Source organism: Marmota marmota, unplaced genomic scaffold (assembly GCF_001458135.2).
Source record: "Marmota marmota marmota unplaced genomic scaffold, marMar, whole genome shotgun sequence".
In the NCBI taxonomy this organism is placed as follows: Eukaryota; Metazoa; Chordata; class Mammalia; order Rodentia; family Sciuridae; genus Marmota; species Marmota marmota.
In genome coordinates, this window is record NW_026000082.1 from 20087824 (window position 1) to 20108064 (window position 20241).

Here is a 20241-nt window from a genome sequence, read left to right on the forward strand (position 1 = left end):
TACTTTTCCTTCTTCATTTGACAGACAGATGTGCTGGTCCTGAGCTGTGATCTGATAACAGATGTCGCCTTACATGAGGTTGTGGACCTGTTCAGAGCTTATGATGCATCACTTACCATGTTAATGAGAAAAGGCCAAGACAGTTTAGAACCCGTTCCAGGTCAAAAAGGAAAAAAAAAAACAGGTAAGATTGGAGTTTGATTTGTTTGCTGGGTTTTATAATTATCATTCATGCTTTCATTTAAGAAACATTTATTGGGAAACTGCTATACATCATAAATGATGTGCTAGAAGTAAATAATGTAAAGTTAAACAAGATGTAGTTGCTGACTTAATAACTTTCCTATGTTCATATATGAATACACCACCAGTGAAATGCCACGTCATGTACAACCACAAGAATGGTATCCTAATTAGAATAAGTTATACTCCATATATGTATGTATAATATGTCAGAATACACTCTACTGGGCTGGGGTTGTAGCTCAGTGGTAGAGCACTTGCTTAGCATGTGTGAGGCACTGGGTTCAATCCTTAGCACCACATATAAATAAATAAAGGTACTGTGTCCATCTACAACTAAAAATATTTATCAAAAATATACTGTCATGGACCGGGCATGTGGCTCAAGCGGTAACGCACTCGCCTGGCATGTGCAGGGCGCTGGGTTCGATTCTCAGAACCACATAAAATAAAGATGTTGTGTCCAACGAAAACTGAAAAATAAATATTTAAAAATTCTCCCTCTTCTCTTAAAAAAAAATACTGTTATGTATATCTAAAAGGAACAAATTTAAAAATAAATAAAAAAAGAAAATGCTTGTAACTGTTAATTAGATTCTATAATGTCCTTTTGCACGTGCAGAGGAGCATTTACAACTATTTGCATTCTATTTAAGGGTTACATGGTTGAATGCATATGCAAATATCCCTCAGTATTTGTGGGGGATTGGTTCTAGGACACATGGATACAAGCATGTGCACTCACCAATACCAAAATCTGAATGCTCATTCCCTAACATAAAATGGTATAGTATGTGCATATAATCTATATACATCTCCCATATACTTTAAACCATCTTTATATTACCTGTAATATCTGAGACACTGTAAATGCTGTGTAAATAGTTGTTATATGGTACTTTTTTAGAGGGTAATTAAAAGGGAAAAAGTTTGTACATGTTCAGTAAAGACATAATTTTTTTCCCAAAAATATTTCGTCTGTGGTTTGTTGAATCCTATATATGGAACTTGTGGATACAGAGGACTAACTCTACATAAGAAACAAAAAATCCAATTTAAAATCACATTAAGGGGCTGGGGATGTGGCTCAAGCGGTAGCGCGCCCGCCTGGCATGCATGCAGCCCGGGTTCGATCCTCAGCACCACATACAAAAACAAAGATGTTGTGTCCGTCGAAAATTAAAAAATAAACATTAAAAAAAAAAATTCTCTCTCTCTCTCTCTCTTTAAGAAAAAAGTAAATAAATAAAATCACATTAAACAAAATGTTTAAACTTTGATTACAGATTTATTAGATACCTTTAAGGATTAAAATTGCTATTACAAACTTAATGTTTCTTTTAACTACTTTAATCACCCCAGGTTAGCCAGTAAACATGGTACTTATTAGTCACACTTATCTTCTAGTATTCCAGTAGTACTTTGTTTGTTTGTTTGTGGTGCTAGGGATTAAACCCAGGGCCCCATTCATGCTAGGCAAGCATTCTATCACTGAGCTATATCCGTACCTCTTATTTTTGTTTTTAATCTTCATAGAGCTGTTTTTGTTTTTAATCTTTATAGAGCTATAGTAATCTTTTTTTTTTTTTTTTTTTTTTTTTGGTACTGGGGATAGAACTCAGGGACACTAAACCACTGAGCCACATCCCAGTCCTGTTTTGTATTTTGTTTAGAGACAGGGTCTCACTGAGTTGCTTAGTGCCTCACCATTGCTGAGGCTGGCTTTGAACTTGTGATCCTCCTGCCTCAGCCTCCCTAGCCGCTGGGGTTACAGGAGCATGCCACCATGCCTGACCACACTTTTTTTGAGTTTTAGTTTTTCCTGTAATGATGTTTTTTTTCCTTGGAGTTTTCCCTAAAATGATATATTCTTTAGATTTTGCTTAGCCAGTATTATGTAACCTATTATCCTGCTGTTATATATTGGCATAGTCTAATTATTAGAATCTGTGTATGATTTATTAATATTTTAGTATTATTAATAGAGCCACTTATAACGTTCATTCTGAGAAGTTGCATAATCTAGTTTGTGTCTTTAGTTCTCCTTTTTAGGGGATTTGGATAACTTATAATTTTGTTTGTTTTGTTTTTGTTGTACTGGAGATTGATTCCAGGGCCTTGTGCATACTAGGCAAGTGCTCTATCACTGAGCTGTATCTCCAGTCCTATAAATTTTGGACTGTAACAATTAAATTTGTTGCTAATTGATTTTTGTGTTTAGGTGATCACTGGCACAGATTAATTGTTGGATACTTTTGACAGTAATTTTTTTAAATATTTTTTTAGTTGTTGATGGTCCTTTATTTTATTTGCTTATTTATATGTGGTGCTGGGAATCAAACATAGTGCCTCACGTGTACAAGGCAAGCACTCTACCACTGAGCTACAACTCCAGCCCCGACAGTTATTTATTGTTCTTGTAATACTGACAATCAAACCTAGAGCCTCAAGCATACAGGGAAAGTGCGCCACCTCTCAGCTACATTCCCAGCTCCAATTGTTGTTTAATTTTTCTACCTTATTATTATGTAATAATGCTCGTGCTGATCAGTCCTTTTATTCTTGATATGGTTTCTACTTTTGCAAGATCTGGTTTGCTTATTCACAATTCCCTGTATTCATCCTTTTCTACTTACAGAGACAGAAACAACTATCCAATCAGACTTTATAAACAGATATTATATTTTAATGGCTTTTGCTTATCAGTACTCCTTTATACACTCAATTTTAAAAATGAAGTGACTTATTAGAGTTACTCTTCTTGGCATTAGAACTTTTCAGTACATTTCACATTAGGTTTTATCTCCTATGTATCATTTTAATTGTATTTGATATTAATTATTATCTATCTATCCATCCTTTATAGTTTAGCAGCTGGAAGTTCCTTTAAGCTGGCTCCCTTAACTTTTTGAAAAAGTGTGATATATTCTGGTAACTTGATATCGCTGGAATGTGAATATGGGATAGTAGGGAAACAGATGGGACTGGAGAGGCTCCAGGGATCAGACCAAAGAGTTTGAATTTCATTCCTAATACTTTTTGAAGTATTGTATTTTATGTTATCTTATTAAAGTGACCCTCAGTTTAGTCTCAGTACTGCCCAAACAAAACAAAACAAAACTTTACCCAGGTAAGATTTTTCATTTTTAGGAGTTGAGTCTATAGCTCAGTGCAGAGGGCTTGCTTAGCAAATATGAGGCACTGGGTTCAGTCCTTAGCACCACATAAAAATAAACAAATAGGGCTGAGTTGTGGCTCAGTGGTAGAGCGCTCGTCTAGCATACGTGAGACACTAGGTTCAATCCTTAGCACCATGTAAAAATAAAGGTTATTGTGTTCACCAACAACTAAAATATTTGAAAATAAATAAAAGCTTTCTGTGCAATTATAACAAAAAAATTTTAAATAGATCTTTCGTATTTTTTTAGTTGTCGATAGACCTTTATTTTATTTATTTATTTGTGGTACGGAGAATTGAAACTAGTGCCTCACACATTCTAGCCAAGCGCTCTGCCATTAAGCCACAACCCAGTCCAAGGTTTTTCATTTTTAATACGAAATTTTGAACTCCTTGTTATTTACATTTTGTTACCTTTCAGTGCTAAGGTTCTCCTAAATAACTGAATTTTAAATTCCTTCTGTTAAATGCTTTGCATTTCAATGATAAGCATTTTTTTAATTTTTAAAAATTTGTTCTAATTAGTTATACATGACAGTAGAATGCATTTGGACACATCATACATAAATGGAGTACAACTTCTCATTCTTCTGGTTGTACATGGTGTAGAGTTACAAAGTCATGTAATTATATATGCACATAGGGTAATAATGTCCAATTCATTCTACTATTATTCCAACCCCCATACCCCTTCCCCTCCCTTCACTCCCTTTTGTCTAATTCAAAGTACCTCTAATCTTCCCCCCACCCCTAATTATGAATTAGCATCCATGTATCAGAGAAATCATTTGGCCTTTGGTTCTTTGAGATTGGCTTATTTTGTTATGATAAGCATTTCTTAAAAGAATTCCAAGGGCTTGGAATGTAGCTCAGTGGTAGAGTGCTTTCCTAGCCTGTGTAAGACCCTGATGTTCAATCCCCAGCAACCACCAAAAGGAGGAAAAAATCCTGAATTTCTCAGACTATATATTTGATCAGCCTCTTGGTTGCTGTTGTGTGCCAGGATAGCCAATAGTCTACTGTTTCCAGATCCTGCTTCATAGTCTAGAGCCCCTAAGTCCAAGTTTTCCAAATGCTACTCTTACAGACTTTCAGGAGAATGACTAAAAACTATATGGTTTAGGAGTCACCTTTCTCCCCTTACCACTTTTTTTCTGACAATTTGTGGATGTGAATACTGAGGAGGACAGGATTAATATAAACATATTACTATATATATATTTGTAGAGCTTGCTGTGCTGCTGGTGGAATATGCAAACCTGTGCCCTCTACACATCTTGCTGTTAATTTGATGTTGACCCATTTTTCCCAAGTCAATTCTAGGCCTGTCATGTTCATCACTGACCAGAAACGAACTAGCATTAGAAGCATCAGCATATTTATTGACATGAACAACTTTCATTGGCCCTCCTGCTAGATCTAATCCATAAGTTGTTTCAAAGCCTTCTTGGCATATTTTAGGTCAGAAAATTATTTAGATTGATGTATTTCACTGTCCATCACGAGCTACATACTTTAATTCTGTCTGAAAGGCTTAAGATCGCCCAAAGCACATTGTCAGTTATGTTTAAAGATAATGAGCCTTTAAAGGTAATAAAGCTCTTTAGGTCCAATATTTCCCTTTTGTAAGTTGTTGGCCATTGCTGTGTTGTTGTTTTTTTCTGCCTGTGATGCCTGTATTATGATTGGCACTCCTAAAACTCAGGTTAGTTAATCCTATTACTAGAGGCATTGAGCTAACATCAGCAAACTCTACATATGCAATTCCTTTGGAGCATCTTGAATTTCTATCAGAAATCATCCTCACATCTCAAACCTTTCCTGCTTTAGAGAAACTCTTTCACCTTCCTCCTTTGAATTCTCTGCAAGCTGCCTGCAGAAAACTGTCCTTGCATCTTTTCCTCTGGAGTTAGATTATCAGTAGGTTCCCTTACAGAGCTCTTTTCTGAATGGTCTTTTGTTTCAGGAACATCATCTGTTGAATTTGATGTTGAGGCAACCCAGTCTTTCCTCAGCTGGCACTGTTAAATTTTTATACAGAACAGGGACTTTGTAATGGCTTCATCATCTTTGAGTTTAACTTTTTTTTTTTTTTAAACTGGAAGTTGAACCCAGAGGTACTCTACCACTGAACTATACTTCCAGCCCTTTTTATATTTTATTTTGAGACAGGGTCTCATTAAGTTGCCAGTGCTGGCCCCTAACCTTCTGCCTCAGCCTCCTTAGTTACTGGAATTAGAGGCTACACCATTGTGCCTGGCTAATTTCAACTTCTTAAAGGGTTCCTTTCTTTTTTGCTACTTTACTTCCTTTCCAGGCTTTTGCTTTTCCTTTCTCCAGCTCTACTTTGCTTCTTTTTCTTTCAAGACTATAACTTGTTTTTTCCCTCTTTTTGCATCTTCTTCTTCATGGCCATTAGCACTGCCAAACTTGTTCTTATCCTTCTTTCTTTTTGACACAGGATCTTACTGTATTGCCTAGGCTACATTGAATTTGTGATCCTTTTGCCTCAGCCTTCTGAGTAGCTGAGATGACAGGTATGTGCAACCACGTCTAGCTTCTTATCCTTCTTGTAAGGAGCCTCGAAAACATTGCTTCAATATCAGTACCTGCCATTTTCTCTAAATGTCTGTGTAGGTTTTGAAGTGCCTGTAGTACTCATATTAGGAAGAAAATGCTGCTGCCGCTGCTGCTGCCGCTGCCGCTGCCGCTCATAAGTACTTCTCACAGTCTACCTACCACACCTAGACTCAGTAATGTGACTAGAACCTGCTGTTGCTACCATGTTGAACAAGCCAGGGTTAGCCTCTTGTATGATAACCAACAGCAGGTTCTAAGAGAATGGAAGTAGAAGTTACAAGGTCTCTAGAGACCTAAACTCAGAACACATACTACATCAGTTTGTTAGTTAATTCCTAGGTCAGCTCAGATGTAAATGATACAGAACTAATCTTACCTCTGAAGAGAAGAAGCTATAACAAGTTAGTGACCTTTTAAAATCTACAATTTATACTATTAGTTTTGATTTGTTCATTTTTGGTTTAGTGTCAAGTAAAAATCATCTAGGAAAAAAGGTGTGAATAGCTGAATATGTCAGATTTTTTAATTCTTAATAAATGGAAGTTCGTAGTTTCATCATCTTTCTTAGCCTTATTTGTGTAGTCGTCTTCTTAGGATGGACATTTTCAAGTTACTTGCTGTGCTCCCAAAGTGGAATTCACTTTGGTAAAGCAAAATAGAAAGAAGACTCTCAAGTTTCTATCATTTGTATCATATTCTGAGGTCCCAGTTACTATGGTAACCACAAAGCAGCAATATAAGGAGCAGGGTGTGGGAGGGAGAGAATTGTGGCTGAAGTTCAATGTAGCTGAAAAATTGGCTGGCTAGAAATTATTGCTCCCAAGACATTGAGTAATTCAAAGAGTTTTGTGAGCCCAAGGACTTGTGTAGAATGAGTACTCCAGTTTATATCCAAAAATAATCTCTCTGTTTCTAAGTGACTGGCTCTATTTATTTATTTATTAGTTCTTGATGGACCTTTATTTTATTTATTTATATGTGGTGCTGAGAATCAAACCCAGGCCTCACACATGCATTCCACCACTGAGCTACAACCCCAACCTGAGACTGCTGTTAATCAGACCTTTACAGCCTTTGTCATATTCTTAAGTTTCCATGTAATGGATAAATTGACATATGTCAAAGCTGCTGTGTGGCATTTGGAACTCTCTGTAAAGTGAGCTTGAAATTGGCAGTATGTGTTCTTCTTCCTTTGTATAATAAGATGAACAGGTACATCTGATTGATAGTTTCGTTTTTGTTTTTGTTTGGTACTAGGAATTTAACCCAGGGACACTTGAGCTACATCCTCAGCCCTTTTTATTTTTTATTTTGAGTTAGGGTCTCACTAAGTTGCTTAGGATCTGCAAAGTTACTGAGGCTGACCTCAAACTTGGGATCCTCCTGCCTCAGCCTCCTTAGTTACTAGGATTACCACACCCAGCTGATTGATGGTCTTAATGCTTTTACTCACCTGAGCCAAACATGATGCAATTGAAAAATATATTTGGTTCTAGATATACAGGCAGCTACAGTCAACAGTGAAGCCTGTTCAATTGTATAGTAGCCATTTTCTATCAATAAAAGGCTCAGTGGTAGAGCACTTGCCTGGCTTGCATGAGGCTCTGGGTTCAATCCTCAGCACCACATATAAATAAATAAGTAAATAATGAAAAAAGATCCATTTACAACTAAAAAAATTTAAGAAAAAAAAAGGCAGATAAGGGATGGAGGGGAAAGGAAGGGGGCATGGAGGTAGAAAAGATAGTGGAATGAAATAGACATTGTTACCCTAGGTACGTGTATGAGGACACGAATGGTGTGACTCTACTTCGTGTACAACCAGAGACATGAAAAACTGTGCTCCATTTGTGTACTATGAATCAAAATGCATTCTGTTGTCATGTATGACTAATTAGAACAAGTAAATAAATGAATTTTTTAAAAAGCAAATTCATCTTTATAGATAACATCTTTCCTAGAACTTAATTTTCAATTTCAGCTTTGTAAAAAAAAAAACAAAAAACAAATGTTAAAGCATTGCTTTGTTTATTTTGAGGATCAAATGAGAGCATGTATTTTGTTTAACTTTTTTTCCCCTTTTCTTGAACCAGTAATTGAATCCAGGGGGCTCAACCCCTGAACCACATTCCCAGCCTTTTTTATATTTTATTTAGACAGGGCTCGCTGAGTTGCTTTGGGCCTCACTAAGTTGCTGAGGCTGACTTTGAACTCATGATCCTTCTGCCTCAGCCTCTTAAACCATTGGGATTACAGGTGTGTGCCACCATGCCTGGTAATTTTTTTAACTTAAATATTTTATTTGGGGCTGGGGATATAGCTTAGTTGATAGAATGCTTGCCTCACATGCACAAGGTCCTGGGGTCAATCCCCAGCACCCCCCCAACATACACACACACACACACACACACACACACAATTTTTGTATTTACTATCTAGCAAGGCATGGCCTATAATCCCAGCTCTTTAGGAGTGTGAGGCTGGAAGTTCACAAATTCAAGGCCATCCTGGGCAATTTAGCAAAATCCTATCTCAAAATTTTTTTAAAAAGTGGAGAGCTGGGGATGTGACTCAGTGGTAGATCACCTCTGGTTTAGGGCTTAGTACTGTTCAATCCCCGGTCTGTTCAGTTTCACAATTTTCATTATGATCTAAGGTTATTATTTGAAAGAGAAAATTCCTTGCTGTATGTTCTGTGCCATGTAGTAGGTTTGTGAGTCATCTACTTACTTGACTGCACCCTACCCTTTTTAAATGCTAGAGCTCAAACCCAGGGCCCCTGCATGCTAGCACTCTACTACTGATCTACACCCCCAACCCTCCCCTTAACTTTTTATTTTTGAAATAATTTCATATTTACAAATACAGAATGGTTATAGGAATAGTATAAATAATATTCTTTACTCAGATTCCCCAAACTACTAACATTTGTTCATCGTTCTCTCTCTTTATAATATATATTCAGTATACATGATAAACATAGGCAATATATTATATCTAAAATTATTTTTCAGAATGATTTGAGAATAAGTTGAGACTGATTCTCCTTTGCCTTAAATACATTCACTTGATTCCTGCCAATACTCCCACCAAAGGACAGTCTCTTAAAACAGGAAATTTCATTGGTACAATACTTTAATCCACATACCTATTCAAACTTTACCAGTTAACCTGATAATGGCCTTTAGAGCAATACACATAAAAAGTGTTTTGAGTGCTTGTGTTTTAAACATGTGTGGTATGTGCTACATGACAGTCATCACAACTCCTTTCTCACCTCAGTCTCTCATTTGGTTCCATGAGCAATATGAACAGTTAGGTACCCTGTCCCCTGACTTAGTAATGAAGATGGGGTAAATGGCTTTACTTGATTTTCCTCTTTTGTATGATTTAGTAGAGCAGCGTGACTTCATTGGAGTGGACAACACAGGAAAGAGGCTGCTCTTCATGGCTAATGAAGCAGACTTGGATGAAGAGCTGGTTATTAAGGGATCCATCCTGCAGAAGTAAGCCCTCGAGATTTCCTTCTTGGCAGTTCTCCTTGTCTTAAAACAAAATACAACCACCCACCATGGGAAAGATGGAATAAAAACTAGATTATATTGTGTGAAATTGACAAAAGTATGTGAATGTTTTCCCCCAGGAGACAGGATAAAGGCTTTTCTTCACTGCATGAAACTTTCCCTGTGTCTTTTCTGACAAGGTAGAGCCAAATCCTGTGTAGGAATAAGGTAAAGCAGCTGTGGAGAGAACATGACTGTCTTTCTGATAGTGTTTTAGAACCTCCTTTAAAAAAAATTTGGCAAAAAGCACATAACATAAAATTTACCATCTTAACCATTGTTAAGTGACAAGTACAGTAATACGTATATTCACATTGTTAGGAAACAGATCTCCAGAGCTTTTTCATCTTGGAAATATGATTTCATAACATATCTTATTAGACAACTCCCCTTTTCTCTCCTTTCCGTAAGCCCCTTATAACCACCATTCTATTTTCTGTTTCAATTAACTTGACTACTTTAGATACCTTATATAAATGAAATCATAAAGTAATTGTCTGTCATTATGTGATGGACTTATTTCACATAATATCCTCAGGATTCATTATGTTATACCATATGACAGGATTTTCTTCTTTTTTAATGCTAATATTCCATTGTATGTCTATATCACATGTTGCTCATCTATTCATCCGTTCAACATTTGAGTTACTTCTACTCCTGGGCTATTGTGTATAGTGCTGCTATGAACATGCATATGTGGATATCTCTTTGAGACCTTGCTTTCAGTTCTTTTGGATTTATACATAGAAGTGGAATTGCTGGATCATATGGTAGTTCTAGTTTTAATTTTTTGAAGAATTTCCATACTATTTTCCTTAATAATTGTACCATTTAACAGTCCCACCAATAATGCATAAGGGTTCCAGTTTCTTCATATCCTTGCCAGTATTTGATATTTTCACTTTTTATGATAGAAACCATTTTACTAGATATGTAATACTGTCTCATTGAGATATCTCCTTTAATATACATAGTCAACCCAGTCACATTTTCTTCAGTTAGCATTCACTGATTGCTTTTCTAGCATGGAACTTTCTGCCTAATGCTAGTATATCGAAATGTTTAATGAATGTTTGAAACCTGGGTAAAATGAATATGAGAGGAGTAAATTGGGAAAAAAAAATACCTTACTTTTTGCCTTTGCTATTCAGCACAATAGGAGAGATATTTCAGAATCTATTGTTTAATGAAATCAAGCTAAAATCTGGCTTCAGTTAGGTTGTTACATTGAAGGATAAAAGTTCTATATTGGCACCTTCATTGTCTCATCTATAAAATGAGACTGATAATAATAGGAGTATTGTGGGGAATAAATAAGGTAATACATATAAATTAATTAGCTTAATGCCTCTTACCTAGTAAGTGACCAAAAACAGTACACATTATTATTATTTTAATATATGTTTTGGGGGATGTACCAGGAATTGAACTCAGGGGCACTTAATCATGAGCCACATCCCCAGTCCTCTTTTGGATTTTATTTAGAGACAAGGTCACACTGAGTTGCTTACCACCTCGTTTTTGCTGAGGCTAACTTTGAACTTGTGATCCACTTGTTTCAGCCTCCTGAGCCGCTGGGATTATAGGCCTGTGGCACCACACCTGACTTATTATTATAATTTCTAAATAAGTAAACAGCTATTGAAAAATACCATACAATCACTTCTGGATTAAAATAGCTATTCAAACTATATCACAGAACTTCCTACCACTAGTTTCTAATTAGAAAATTACAAATAGAGGGCTGGGGCTGTAGCTCATTGATAGAGCGCCTGCCTCACACGTGTGAGATGCTGGGTTCAATCCTCAGCACCACATAATATAAAAAATAAATAAAGATATTGTGTCCAACTACAACTAAAAAAATATTTAAAAAAAATAGAAATAAAAAGCATCTGAAGTTTCAAGATCAGCAAAGGAAGTAGGATAATTAAAGTAATAAAGTTTAAAAACTGGTAGCCAAGGAAAGAAACAAGATTCTGGTGAGGAACATAGGAAGAATAAAAGTAGGCTCCCATTTCCACGCCAGAAGCCATATTGATATGATGATGAAATCCTGCAAATTCTCGTTAAAATACCCAAATCTACAAAGAAATAAACTTTGGGGCTGAGGTTGTGGCTCAGTGGTAGAGCGCTTGCCTTGCACATGTGAGGCACTGGGTTCAATCCTCAGCACCACATAAAATAAATAAATAAGTTAAAAAAAGGTACTGTGTCCATGTTGAACTAAAAAAATTTTTTTTAATAAAATAAAATTTGCCTTTATCTTTGCTATGAATCAGTAGGGGCAGCTACTGGGAAATAAATGATTAAGAAGGGAAAGTGAGCCATGAAACTGAACTTGAACAAAAGGAAATATTTAAGCCTGAAAAACAAATGGATGCAAAAATACAGACAGACAGAATTTCCCTACATGGGGATGGAATATGCCCCATAATTATATGGCAGGAACCAAGAACCTTTAACAAACTCTCAGGAAAGAGCAATTTTCTAACAAAGACTTAACAGTATCTTAGCTATGTCTTTTTTTAATATCCTTCCTTGCCCTTCCAACATCATTTCCAAAGTCATAGAAAAATATATAGAATATAAAATAGCCAGCACTCATATAGTAGTACCTGGTCTCAGATACAGGAGGGTCAGAAATAAAAATTCATCTATATTATATCAAAACAAATGAAATTCTGGCCAGAACCATGATTTAATCATGAAAAAGACCAAAAGAATTAGCACGTCAACTATACAAACATGGAGAGCAAATAAAATAAAAGGAAAGAAAGTACCTTGTAGCTGGGTATGGTGGCTCATGCCTATAATATTAGCTACTCAGGTTTGAGAAAAGAAAGGGAAGATGAATAATGCCTTGAAAAAACTATATTAAAAAAAACACATACACACAATTTGAGAAATAGAAAATTTTCCTTACAACTATAAAATAAATAATTAAACAATGAATTGAATAAATAAGAATTCAGTGATGTAAGGATAAAACAACAAATTAAGATTAATAAAAAAGGACATCATAGAACTAAAATGGAAATTATTGAGGACCAAATAACTTAGTTACAAAATTAATTAAATAATTATAAAGACAGCAAAGAACAGAATAGACATTGCTGAAAATTAAATTACTGACACAGAGGAATAGTTTGAGATATTCAGTGATTTAGATAAAAAAGAAAATGATTGGGCTCGGGAGTGTCTGTCACTCAGTGGTGGAGCACTTGCCTAGAAAGAAAGAAAGAAAAAAGTGATAGAGAAAGGGAGGAGAAAGAGAAAAATAGAGAGAAGAACATGGTTAAATAAATTAGAATCTAATAGAAATGAAAGGCAAAGATGATTCAATATAATTAATATTTCTGAAATAGAGAACGAGACTGTGACCCAAACATGTATTCAAAGATATAAAGACTTCTTGTAAGGTAATGATTTTAACATAAAATAAAGATATAAGAACTAGATAAATAAGATGACTTCTGAAACCCCACTAAAATAACAATAAAGGGATTTTTAGAAAGGTATAAATCCAGAAGGCTAAAGAAAAGGAAAATGAAGATAACAAATTTTAGAAGAAAGAGGGAAGACTAGAAAGTCACAGGAATGGGGCACCAAAAATAGATGAGGTTGGAGGGAACAGGTAGAAAATGAAATGTAAGAAATGTATGAAGGTCCTCAATTTCCTTCTTCCACTTGGCTTCTAAAAACTGGCAGCTAGGCCCACATCCATGAAGCAAGGATATTTGAGGATTCTTCTCTGTGATAACTGATAGTTCAAGAGGAAAGACCTAAAGATGAACATCAAGGAGTTCCTCAAAAATATTCTTATATTATAATGGCATAATTTGGCGTGAACATACTCTATATACAGAGTTACGAAAAATTGTGCTGTGAATGGATAATTATGAATGTAATGCACTCCACTATTGTCATGTATGTAAGAAATAAAATGTTTTTATTTTTATTTATTTTTTATTTTATCAGGGAAAAAAATCCCTATATTCAGTTTCAAAGTCGACAGGCCCTATCACATGTTCAGTGCTCCCAATCAGATGTTTATTGTGACACTCTCAAATTTAGAATAGAAAACCAAGAATTACTAGTTCGGAGGCCAGAACAAATAAATAGGAAAAAAATAAATAAATAAATAAAACAAGAAAAAATCAACTCACAGGAAACAAATTATACAAAGAAAACTTTAGAAAAGGTAACATGAGTATCCTCAGGAAGATTTATTTATTTATTTAACAAATATTTGGGTTCAAGGACCTAGGGACTCAGCAGTGGACAAACAAAAAATCTTTGCCTTCATTGAGAGATAAAAGAGAATATTACATATGTAAACCCCAAAGCAAAGCAAAATGCTGAGATTTTTAGTTTAGTTTTATTTTTTTTGGTGGGGTGGAGGTACTGGGAATTGATCCCAGGGGTGCTTCAACACTGAACTACATCCACATTCCCTTTTATTTTTTAATTTTGAGACAGGGTCTCACTGAGTTGCTGAGGCTGGTTTCAAACAGGATCCTCCTGCTTCAGCCTCCCAAACTGCTATTACAGATGTGCGTATCGCACCCAGCAAAATGCTGTATTTTTAAAAGAACATTTACAGAATAAACAAATGTTGATACTTAAATTAAAAATTCAACAGAATGGTTGGAAGAAATTTTTTGAAAAATTTTCTGTAGCACATTAATGTAAAATGATAAATGATAGGACAATTAAAAGAGCAGCCAAAGATGTCACATATTCCTAATATGGAGTTCGAGAAAAAGAGAACAGAGAAATGCAGGGGAAAGAAATCATCAATAAAAATTTTTTGCAGGGCTAGGGTTGTAGTGCCGTTGTAGAGCGCTTGTCTAGCATTTGTGAGGCACTGGGTTCAATCCTCAGTACTAAATAAATAAATAAAATAAATGTATTGTGTCCATCTACAACAAAAGATTTTTAAAATTTTTTTTCTTCTTAGAATGAAAGGAACTGGATTTCTAGACTTAAAGGAAATAGTGCCAGCAAAAAGTATGAAAAGAAACATGCCAAGACTGTCATTGTGAAATTTTATAATTCTTATAACAAAGATCCTGCAAACTCCCAAAGAGAAGGGGGATATCATACACAATGATATTAAAATGGTTTTTGAATTTCATAATAGCAACACCAGAAACAAAATTTTAAAAATGGAGAAATATCTTTAAAAAATTTTTAATCTCATCTAGTGAAACTATCAATCATGAATGAGAATCAAATTAAGAATTTTTCAGACATTTGTTTTCCATACATCTGTTTTCTAAGAGTTCTTAATAGTCTGTATAACACCAAGTCCTGATATAAATTAAGGAAAAGGCACAATATAGGGAAAAGGGCAACCCATATAGGAAAAAGATGAATCCCCAAGATGATGATGAAGGGAGGTTCCATAATAACACGTTATATACCCATTGTAATGGCAACCAAACCAGATTAGAATAGGTTAGAAAGTTTCAGGAATAATTTCTTCAAGATGATCATAGATGGGTCTTATGATAAAAATGACAGAATACCTGATGTATCTCAACTTTTGGCGGTGGCACTAGGGATCGGACTTAGGAGTGCTCTACCACTGGGCTACATCCCCAACCCTTTTTATTGATATTTTATTTTGAGATAAGGTCTTGCTAAGTTGCCAAGGCTGACTTCAACTTGCAGTCTTCCTGCTTCAGTCTCCCAAGTCACTGGGATTACAGGCATGTGCCACTGCAGCCAGCTTATATCACATTTAAGAGGAGTTTTGGGTATTTAGTGATTTTCTTGGAATTAAACTATTGATACACACCTTTGAAAAATAAAAAATAACAAGGCAATTATTAACACCAAGGCAAATAACAAAAATTCAGGGGAAGAACTAATCATTGATTGTGAATGATTCACCTACCACTTAACGTTTATATGTACATAATAATGTAATCACTAACTCAGTCTTACAAAAATTATGATGTGTTCACTTTGGAATGATGACCGGGTATAGCATGTTGGAGGCATGACTGAAGAAAACAGATAAATCTCATTCTTCTATAGTATCTAGAACTGAAGTCCTAATAACTTAAGCATTAGAAACATGCCATTATAACCAAAATATGAAGCCAATTATATTGGGAAGGTAGAAAGTATAGGAAGTGTGGTAGTGTATGGTAGCATTGGTGATTAAAAAAAGTGAAATCATATCTTCTACAGTGGGAATTCACCAGATAATTTCTGAAGTGGAAAACCCAAGAAACACTAATATAAGAACGTGAATGAGAGGTATAAATGCTAAACTGGTCTACTAAAAGAATTGAAAGTGAGTGTTTCAGGGAAACAGAAAATGTGTAGAAGAAGAAATAAACACCTGAACTTATTTATTAAAAGTTTTATGGGCTGGAGTTGTGGCTCAGTGATAGAATACTTGCCTTGCATGTGTGAAACACTGGTTTCAATTCTCAGCACTGCATATAAATCAATGAATAAAATAAAGGTTCATCAACAATTTTAAAAAGTTTTTAAAAAATTATTCACCTCTTTATGTGCATAGATAACTTTAATTTTAATTTTTAAAAGAAAATGATAAAATATCCTGAATCAAATAAAGATATTCAGATTTGGGCTTGGGTTGAAGAAATTATTCCTAAAGCTTTCTAACCACTGCAGCCAGCTTGTATCTCAACACTTAAGAGGAGTTTTGAGTATTTAGAGACTTGCTTGGAATTAAATTATTGATAAGCACCTTCGAAGGTAGAGTGCTTACCTCGCACATGTGAAGCACTGGGTTCGAGCCTCAGCACCACATAAAAATAAATAAATAAAGATATGTGTCCATGTATAATTTAAAAATATATATTTTTAAAAAGGGTACTCAGATTTTATTTATTTAGTGTTAAAGATTAAACCTAGGATCTCATTCATAAAATCTTCAGATTTCACTTTGTTCTACAGATTACACTTTGTTCCAATGAAATTTGGCCAGATTAAATAAATTTATTAAGCTTCAGGGAAAAAGAAAATTTTTCAAGCATCCAGAGGCAAAACCTTATATGGAAATTAGGAAAAATTAGGTTTACACAGGATTCAGTACCTGACAAATAATATCTACACAGTTCTTGGGAAAAGAGAGTGAAACTCGGGAATAGTATAAACAAATAAAGATATCATTCAAATATAAAAGCAGCAAGAAGACATACTCAAACATAAAAGAACTCAAAAGATGTATCACCTATGAGCCCTTCTTAAAGAAAAACTTATTGATAGTAAAAGCAACCAAGAATTGAATAAAAATACATTTAATTCAGAGGAGCTATGGGCATCAGCATTTAATCCATTTATATACAGAACTGATACAACTATAGGAATTGTGGCTATAGAATATAATTCAGATATCATAAACCTAAACATCATAAAAATAAAACTGCCAAAAATCAGGCAGTTAGAGTAAAGAAAAAAGAAACATGTCTATGTGATAATAGCTTCTTTTTTATAATAAGGAAGTTAAAAAAAAATGAAAAAACTTTAAATAAAACATAATAACTCTAACTTTTGGGGAGTTTTTTGTTGGTTTGATTTTGGTGCCAGGGATTGAACCCAGGGGCAATTAACCACTGGGCAACATCTGTAGTCCTTTTTTGAGACAGAGTCTCCCTAAGTTGCTTAGGGCCTTGCTAAGTTGCCAAGGCTGGTTTTGAACTTCTGATTCTCCTATCTCAGCCTCCCATGTCACTAGGGCTACAGGTGTGTGCCACTGTGCCTTACTGTTCTTTCATTTTAACTTCTTTTTTCTTCTGTTAAGTACAAGTAAAATATAACATTTTTTTAAAAATTCTTTTCAAAAATATTTATTTTTTTAGTTGTAGTTGGACACAATACCTTTATTTTATTTATTTATATGTGGTACTGAGGATCCAACCCAGGGCCTTGCACATGCTAGGTGAGCAGTCTACGACTGAGCCACAACCCCAGCCCCAGCACTTTTCATTTTATTTTTTTATTTGTTATTTTTAGTTATACATAACAGTAGAATGTATTTTGACATATCATATATACATGGGGTATAAATTCCCATTTTTGTGGTTGTACATGATGGAGTTAAGACACAGGTCGTGCATTCATATATGAACATAGGAAAGTCATGTCTGAGTCATTCTGCAGTCTTTCCCATTCCCATCCTTGCTCCCTTCCCCCCACTCCACCCTATCCAAACCTTTCTCTCCCCACCTCTGCATCTGCGTGTCAGAGAGAACATTCAGCCTTTGGTTTGGGGGGATTGGCTTATTTCAGTTAGCATGATAGTCTCCAGTTTTATCTATTTGCTGGCAAAAGTCATAAAGCCATTCTTTTTATGGTTGAGTAAAATTCCATTATGTTTATATACCACATTTTCTTTATGCATTCATGTGTTGAAGGACACCTGGTTCCATAATTTAGCTATTGGGAATTGAGCTGCTGTAAACATCGATGTGGCTGTATTACAATAGTATGTTGATTTTAAGTCTTTTGGGTATATGCCAAGGAGTGGAATAACTGGGTCAAATGGTGGTTCCATTCTAGGTTTTCTGAGGAATCTCCATACTGCTTTCTAGACTGGTTGCACCAATTTGCACCAGCAATGTATGAGTGTACCTGTTTCCCCACATCCTTGCCAACATTTACTTTTATTTATATTCTTGATAATTGCTCTTCTGACTGGGGTGAGATGAAATCTCACTGTAGTTTTAATTTGCAGCTCTCTAATTGCTAGTGATATTGAACGTTTTTTCATATATTTATTGATTGATCAAGTACTTTTTATTTTAAAAATAGACTCAGTAGTATAATCCTGTTTTTATACTGGTATGTCTATTTGTGTATATATACATAGAGAAGTGTCTTTAATGATTGTTACTCCCGAGAAATAAGATTTAGGATGACTTTATTTTAACTGTTAGTCATTTTCTAAAGTAGGCTTTGAGTTCTGTAAGATTAACTGCATCTTTTTTCATAAAACAAATGGTGTTTTAAAAAACTAGAATTGTTAATTCTGAGGTAGTAAGAATTAATTTTGGAAAGTATAAGTATGTATGATTATTTTTTCTATATGTTTTTCTGTATTTTAAAAATTTTCCCTAATTTTAAAAGTCTCAAAAACAAGCGAAAACCTGAAGAATATAGTCAAGTGGGTTAACACATTGTTCTTTCTTTTGGAAAGTGGCCTTTCCTAGTTTAGTAGCCATGGCACAAATGCCTACTGGGGAGGAGTCCAGCTGGGGAGGGTCTTTGCTCTTGCTGAATGAAGCCAGGCTGCTCAGAAAGCATTCTGCAGTGGATATGGGTAATGACTTTCATTGAATTATTCATTTCTTCCTTACTCAATAGCAGAAGCAAAACTAACTGAATTCTGGACCTTTCATTCCATTAAATTTCTATAGGTGTTTTAAAGATACATTTATAAATGTCTTTGAATCATCTCCCCTCAAGAGATAGAGCTGGAATTAGTAATTTGTTAAGACTATGGCAGAAGTAATGGTATGTTACTTCCAAAATCAGGTTATAAAAAGACTGCAATTTCTGTCTTTGGTGCCCACTGACACTCTCACCCACTCTTTTCTCTGAGAAAGTCATAACTTTCTCATAACTGGGTCATAACTCAGCTTTAGGGAGGGGAAAGCTAGCTGCCATTGACATAAGGTTCTAGTCAGACTGTAGAGACAGCCGTGAGTGGAGGCTGGCAACCCCATAAATGAAGTGGATATTCTCAGACCTGTCAGCAGCCATGATGAAAACAGAGTCTCTTCCTATGAAATCTCAAGATGACTGTTGCTCCAAACAACAGCTTGAATGCAGCTTAATGAGAGGTCCTGAGTCAGAATCACCCAACTAAACCACTCCCAGATTCCTGAAGCACCTAAATTGTGAGATATTGTTTGTTGTTTTAAGCCTCCTTGTTTGAGGTAACATGTTATTTAGTAATAGATGACTAATAAGATTCTAAATCTGTAGACTTTGAATTAAAATTTCTTGGAAACACTGAAGCTGAACCACATCTTCGGGGGAAAAAGGTCTGACACCATTGTTTTCAGCCTCAGTTGCTTCCCATACAGTTCAGAAGTAGGAAGTCATGTGGCTATATTTGGGATGTATCCTGCCTCAGCACAATGCTTTTATTGAGATCTTGGACAAATTACCAGCTCCATTCAAAATATTAAAGCTATAGATAGTCATCTTTTGGTCTTATTAAACTTCAAGGACTTTTATTGTTTCAATATTGGCAACAAATAGTCCCATAATTCTTCTTCCCTGTATTCCTAGAGAAAGGCCTGGATTAAAATTAATTCTTCAGAAAAAGCTACCTCTTATCAACCTGTCCACTGCTATATTGCTATGTGATAGAGAGATGCTGCCAAGATCCCCCTTCAAAGAAGGACTAGCTGCTCAGCTTCTAGCTGTCACCAACTTCCGGATTTATCTCACCTGCAGAAAGGCACGTTGTCTGAAGTCTTGCTCTGCCTTACTAAATCCACTTTGAGAGGCAACACTTGCTTCAGAATTACCTGCCAGGGTGGCTGAAGCTTTGTGGAACCTGCATCTGTTTCAGTCTTTTTCTTGCCACAATTCTACTTTCTCTCCTTCTTTTCACAGATGTTAATCCCTACTAAACATGTGTAATTCTGGAGAATCCAAACTTCAACACATAATGAC

At 35.3% G+C, this 20241-nt stretch overlaps 1 protein-coding gene and 1 pseudogene across 1 annotated transcript in view; one reads left to right on the forward strand and one right to left on the reverse strand.

The window, feature by feature from the left end:
• The window catches only part of Eif2b3 (eukaryotic translation initiation factor 2B subunit gamma), a 104751-nt gene that overhangs the window by 34175 nt on the left and 50335 nt on the right, over positions 1 to 20241 (forward strand). Inside the window, exons 5-6 of the mRNA XM_048782694.1 lie at positions 25 to 184; positions 9396 to 9507. Of these exons, the coding sequence (XP_048638651.1) occupies positions 25 to 184; positions 9396 to 9507 (272 nt within the window). The remainder of the gene's footprint in view (positions 1 to 24; positions 185 to 9395; positions 9508 to 20241) is intronic.
• On the reverse strand, positions 4491 to 5489 carry LOC125620516 (annotated as a pseudogene).